Here is a 5,148-nt window from a genome sequence, read left to right on the forward strand (position 1 = left end):
TAAACCCATATAAAGACAAGAAACACACAGAACACCAAACAGACAAGACCAGAAAAGAAAAATCCCAATAGCATATCAGAGTTAAAACACTAAGTAGGGTAACAAAGAAAATGTATTGAAACAGAACTGTTAGGGAAGCAATAGGAGGGGCGTGTCACTGGGGGTGGGGTTTGAGATGTTTACAGTTATCTCTCCCTGCTTTGTGCTTGTGGCTCAGATGTGAGCTCTGAGCTACTGCTCCAGCACCATGCTGCCTGCTGCCATGTTCTCCACCGTTACAGTCATAGACTCTAACTGTCTGGAACTGTGTGCCCCGAATTAAATGCTTTCTTTAGGAAGTTGCCTTCGTCACGGTGTTTTGTTACAGCAATAGCAGAGCAACTAAGACCATTGTCTTTCCTGAAAGGAGATCTGGCAAGTTGTTCACTGTCCGAAATGCTTTCCCAGAAGACAACTTTTCCCTTTATCTGGAAGAGCTCTCCTCCTTTTTCCTTTTCGCAGCATGAGATCGGGGAGAGGATTCCTGCTCTCTTCAGAAAGTTCCCATTCTCTCCAGGGATGGTCTTTATACAGGCGGGCCTTAAGCCTTCGGTCTCCGTCTCCATCCTAAGCGTGGGGTTACAGGTGTGCACCGCGGGCCCTCCGTTCTTTGGTGGTGTAATTACCCTATTAGGCAAGAGTTCTGTTCAAGGGGACAGATTATTAGACAGAACACCAGAAGGGGCTCATGAGCCATAAGGGACTCTGCTATTTGGCATTATTTATTCTTTAGTGGTATAAACGGTTGTATTGGTTTGGTTCTTGGAAAGATAAACTCCTTAGGAATGAGAAAATGATTTCTCTTCATAAAGCACAATTCCAGGAAGTGTGTGAGTTAAAAAAAGCACTTATTTCTGAGGAATAATCGGGGCTGCCCCCTTCCCTTCAGCTTGTGGTCAGCAGTTGCATGCCGCTTCCCAGTCTGAACCATGAGTTAATTCATCAAACATGTCCAGAGACCCAGCCAAGCTTACAGGGCTGCTACATAAACATGAAAGCAAAGGTTTCTGGCAAAGGAGGCTAAAACCCAGTCCTGGTCTTTACAAAAGCACAGACAAAGTGGTGTCGGGGGAGAGAGCAAGGATTCTATCCTGTTTATATGAAATGGGGTCCAATTCAAGGAGGTAAATGGAGCATATAGACTTATCAAGCGTATTAGTTATTGCCTTTGTCACTGTTCTATTTCTGTGAAGAGACACCATGACCAAGGCAGTTCTTATGGAAGAAAGCATTTAATTTAGTTTCCGAGATGAGTCCATCATCATCACGATAGGGAGTGTGGTGCTACACAGGCAGACGCCGTGCTAGAGAAGTAGCTCAGAGTTGTACAACTTGCTTCAAAGGCAAAGAGAGAGGGGGACTCTGTCTGGTATGGGCTTTTGAAACTTCAAAACCCACCTCCAGTGACACACTTACTCCAGCAAGGCCACACCTCTTAATCCTTTTCAAATAGTGCCACTCCCTAATGACTAAGCATTTCAAATATATGAGACCATTGCAGGGGTGGGGGGAGGGTGCGGGGGCGAGGGGGGGTTCTTATTCAAAACGCCACAGTTACTTTTTTTTGTTGTTGTGATAAAAGACCTTGACCAAGGCCGTTTGAGAAGGGTTTATTTGAGCATTTGGTTTCAGATGGGTTAGAATTCATGAAAGTAGAATGGAGACGCCTGTCTCTTATCCCAGTGCAAGTCAGGCGTCTTCTTAATGCATTAATCTCCTTGCAGCCTCTCTTCCAGTGCAAGCCTTGGCTGGAACACTAAATCTGTCAGTGTTCCTTTTCCCTCCAAACTGTACATCTATTTCAGCCCCATCCGCTCCTTCTCTGTAAACTTGAGTAAGAGCAATTACTAATACTCACCAGACAGAGTCCATGTTAGGTTGTCTTGAAATCTCCTCTGCCAAAGAAATGGTCTATTGCTTTTAAATTCAGCCTTGGCCAGTGTCTTAAAATCAGGACAGAAAGCAGCAACGCTCTTTGCCAAAAACCACAGAAATAGTCTCTAGCCCGGCTGCTAATATTGTTCCCCTCAGAAATCTCCCTGAACTGAGCCTCCCCAGTAGACATGGTTGTCAATATTACTGTTGTCCAAGTTTCAACCAAACTAGGCTATTAAGCTCTGCTTACAGCATTCAACTGCTTTTCTAGTCCAAAGTCCCAGAGTCTTCCCCATTCCTCCAAAACCCAACATGGTCAGGTCTGTCACGGCAATAGTTCACTCCCTCACACTAACTTCTGAATTAGTTACTTCCTTGTTGCTGTAATAAAATACCATGACCAAGACAAGTTATAGAAGACAGAAGTTTGGAGTATGGTTCCTGAGCTGAGAGTCTATGATGGTAAAGAGAAAACATGACAGCAGGAAGCCGAGGGCTGGGAATGGCATGAACCTTTGACACTTCGGAGCCCACCCACAGTGATATACTTCCTCTAGCAAGGGCACGCCTCCCTAAACATCAGCACCAACTGGGGACCAAATGTTCAAATGTCGGGAGACCATGGAGAACATGTCGTTCAAGCCAGGACATCATGCTTCTCTCAGAAGAGTCTCCTGAAGCAATAAAGAATTAAAACATAGACACTAAGATTACAGAGATAGACAGGCTGGTCATTGGAAGCTGGGAGATTTCAAATCATTTCTCAGAGATGAAAAAGAAAATAACCACAGTAGTGTGAGAGAAGATGGGTTGGGGCAGGAGGGGAACCAGGAGGAGGCGTTGCTGCCTAGAAATAGTGAGTTCAGGCTGTGTGGGAGCAAGGAAAAATGAGAAAGGGGCTGACATAGAATGCTAAAAGACTTCCTCACCCCTCTTCTGAGACAGGGTTTCTCTGTGTAGCCGTGGCTGACCTGGAATTCACTCTGTAGACCTGGATGGACTCTGACTCCGAGGTCTGCCTGCCTCTGCCTCCCAAGTGCTGGATTAAAGGCATGTGCCACCATGCCCAGCTCAAGACAGCACTTTCAAAATGAGGGAAAAAATATTTACTATATAAACCAGCTATAGGCAATGCCTATAACCTCAACGCTCTGGAGGCTGGGGCAGGAGGATTAAAGTTGGAACCTAGACTAGACTATATCTGAGTAAAGAAGTAAGAATTTTTCACAGAAGGGGGTGGGAGGCGGGGAAGCCAGGACTGGTTGCACAAGCTTGTAATCTCAGCTGCTCTGGTTGCTGAGGCAGGAGAATGAGGAATTCAAGACTGGACCATACCATGGGCAATTTAGCGAGACCATATCTCAAAACAATAAGTTTTTAAAATCAGGGGCTGACTGTATAACAGAGCAGCAGAAGACTTACCTAGCAGAGCAAACTTAGTGCAATCTCCAGTTCTGGAAGAAAAAGAAAAAGAGGAGAAGGAAGGAAGGAAGGAAGGAAGAAAACAGTACAGAAAAATAAATGCAGGCAGGTAAAGACATTCACAAACCAGCAGAGCTCACTAATAACATTGCCTTCCTAAGAAAGTTACGTGAGGATGTCTTCCAGGAAAAAAAGGAAGGGTGGAGAAGAGAGAGGAAGACAGATTCAAGCAATGCAGGAACCAGGTCAGTGTGGGAGCTGTGCAGGTGACAGATGCAGCCTGTGGGGGCCAGAAATACACTGAGGGAGTGTACTGGGTTTCAGGTCACATTAAAAGTAAAACAGAAACTGTTAAAAAGGGGGGAAAGGGCTAGCGTGTAGCTCAGTGAATTTGCCTCTCATAACCACAGACTGGGTTTGATTACCAGCCACACACATGTATACTACTTGGGGGAGAGGGGAGGGTTATGAGAAAACCTGGTGGCAAAGACATACTTCTGTTTCTTCTCTCCTCCTCCTCCTCCTCCTCCTCCCCTCCTCCTCCTCCTCCTCCTTCCTTCCTCCTCCTCCTCCTCCTCTTCTTCTTCTTCCTCCTCCTCCTCCTCCTCTCCTCATCCTCCTCCTCTTCTTCTTCTTCTTCTTCTTCTTCTTCTTCTTCTTCTTCTTCTTCTTCTTCTTCTTCTTCTTCTTCTTCTTCTTCTTCTTCTCTTATTAATACAGTATTTGTTTTCTTCTCTCTGTCAAACCCTGAGCCAAGCACTTTCCCCAGACTTCTTGGGGAGGCACAGGAAAAGGAACACACAGGGCAGACGAGACACGGAAGAACCATGGGAGGTGGAGATGGAGACAGCTGCTTCACATGGTGAAGAGGATGAGGAAGGCCACCATTAGGCAAAAGAGCCCCATGGCCTCAGAGAGGGCAAAGCCCAGAATCGCATAGAAGAGTTGCTGCTTCAGAGAAGGGTTCCTGGCATAGCCAATGATGAGACTCCCAAAAACAGTCCCAATTCCTGCTCCAGAGCCGGCCACCCCAACTGTAGCAGCCCCAGCTCCAATGAACTTGGCAGCTGTGCCGATGTCCCTTGAAATGGCGCTGGTTTGGAAGCTGTAGCTAGGGATAAGCGAGGTCAGAGGTCGCAGGACCGCCAAGCAGCTGAGGCCCTCATCTGTGGGCATCTGTGGTTGCTTCAACTCCACTGCGGAGAGCGGACGACTCAGCAGCTGAGAGGTGCTGATCAGGGAGCGGGTAGAGACGAACTTGGAGCAGGCATACATTTTTCAGGGGTGAGGGGCAAAGGCAGAGGAGCTGCTCCCAGGGTAGAGAAGATAGAGAGCCTCTCTTCTTTTCTTAAGGAAAGGTAGGTAAGCTATGAGAAGGGGCGTGTGAAAGAACCAGAGTTGGCAAGGAACACACCAAGACCAAGTTCTCAGTGCAAAGGAAATTTACTTGCCCCAGAGAAAGGAAGAGCAGGAGTAAGAGACAAAGGCAGGAGACAGCAATATGGCAGAGGGCTAAGGGAGAGGGGGGAGGGAAATTTGCCCCTGAGGAACAAAGGACAGCCTCTGGATAGAGGGGGACAGATGGGGCACATAGACAAGTGGCAGTTTATAAAGGGAAAGGGGGACAACCTTGGTGAGGATGAAGTGTTTAATTTTGATTGGGAAAATTAATTAGGTGAACCAAAGGGGGCTTCTGATTTTTGGACTTTAGTACTTTGATAGCTGGACCTTGGTGGTCAGCCTCAGGAGGAAGAAGTGACCAAATAAAGGACTAGACCCAGGCGACTCACTTTAGGAATGCAATCTAATGTT

At 46.7% G+C, this 5,148-nt stretch overlaps 1 protein-coding gene across 1 annotated transcript; it reads right to left on the bottom strand.

Annotated features, from left to right (window-relative positions):
- Positions 1-4,067: 4,067 nt before the first annotated feature.
- Positions 4,068-4,664, bottom strand: LOC116895721 (ATP synthase F(0) complex subunit C2, mitochondrial-like). Its single transcript, XM_032896904.1, has one exon. The coding sequence runs from the start codon at positions 4,609-4,611 to the stop codon at positions 4,192-4,194; it is 420 nt and encodes a 139-aa protein (XP_032752795.1). The 5' UTR covers positions 4,612-4,664; the 3' UTR covers positions 4,068-4,191.
- Between the last annotated feature and the right edge of the window lie 484 nt (positions 4,665-5,148).

This window comes from Rattus rattus, chromosome 3 (assembly GCF_011064425.1).
Source record: "Rattus rattus isolate New Zealand chromosome 3, Rrattus_CSIRO_v1, whole genome shotgun sequence".
Taxonomy (NCBI): Eukaryota; Metazoa; Chordata; class Mammalia; order Rodentia; family Muridae; genus Rattus; species Rattus rattus.

Bases quoted from the DNA above. Each gene is read 5' to 3' on its own strand.
- LOC116895721 (XM_032896904.1), bottom strand. From the start codon at position 4,611: ATGTATGCCTGCTCCAAGTTCGTCTCTACCCGCTCCCTGATCAGCACC.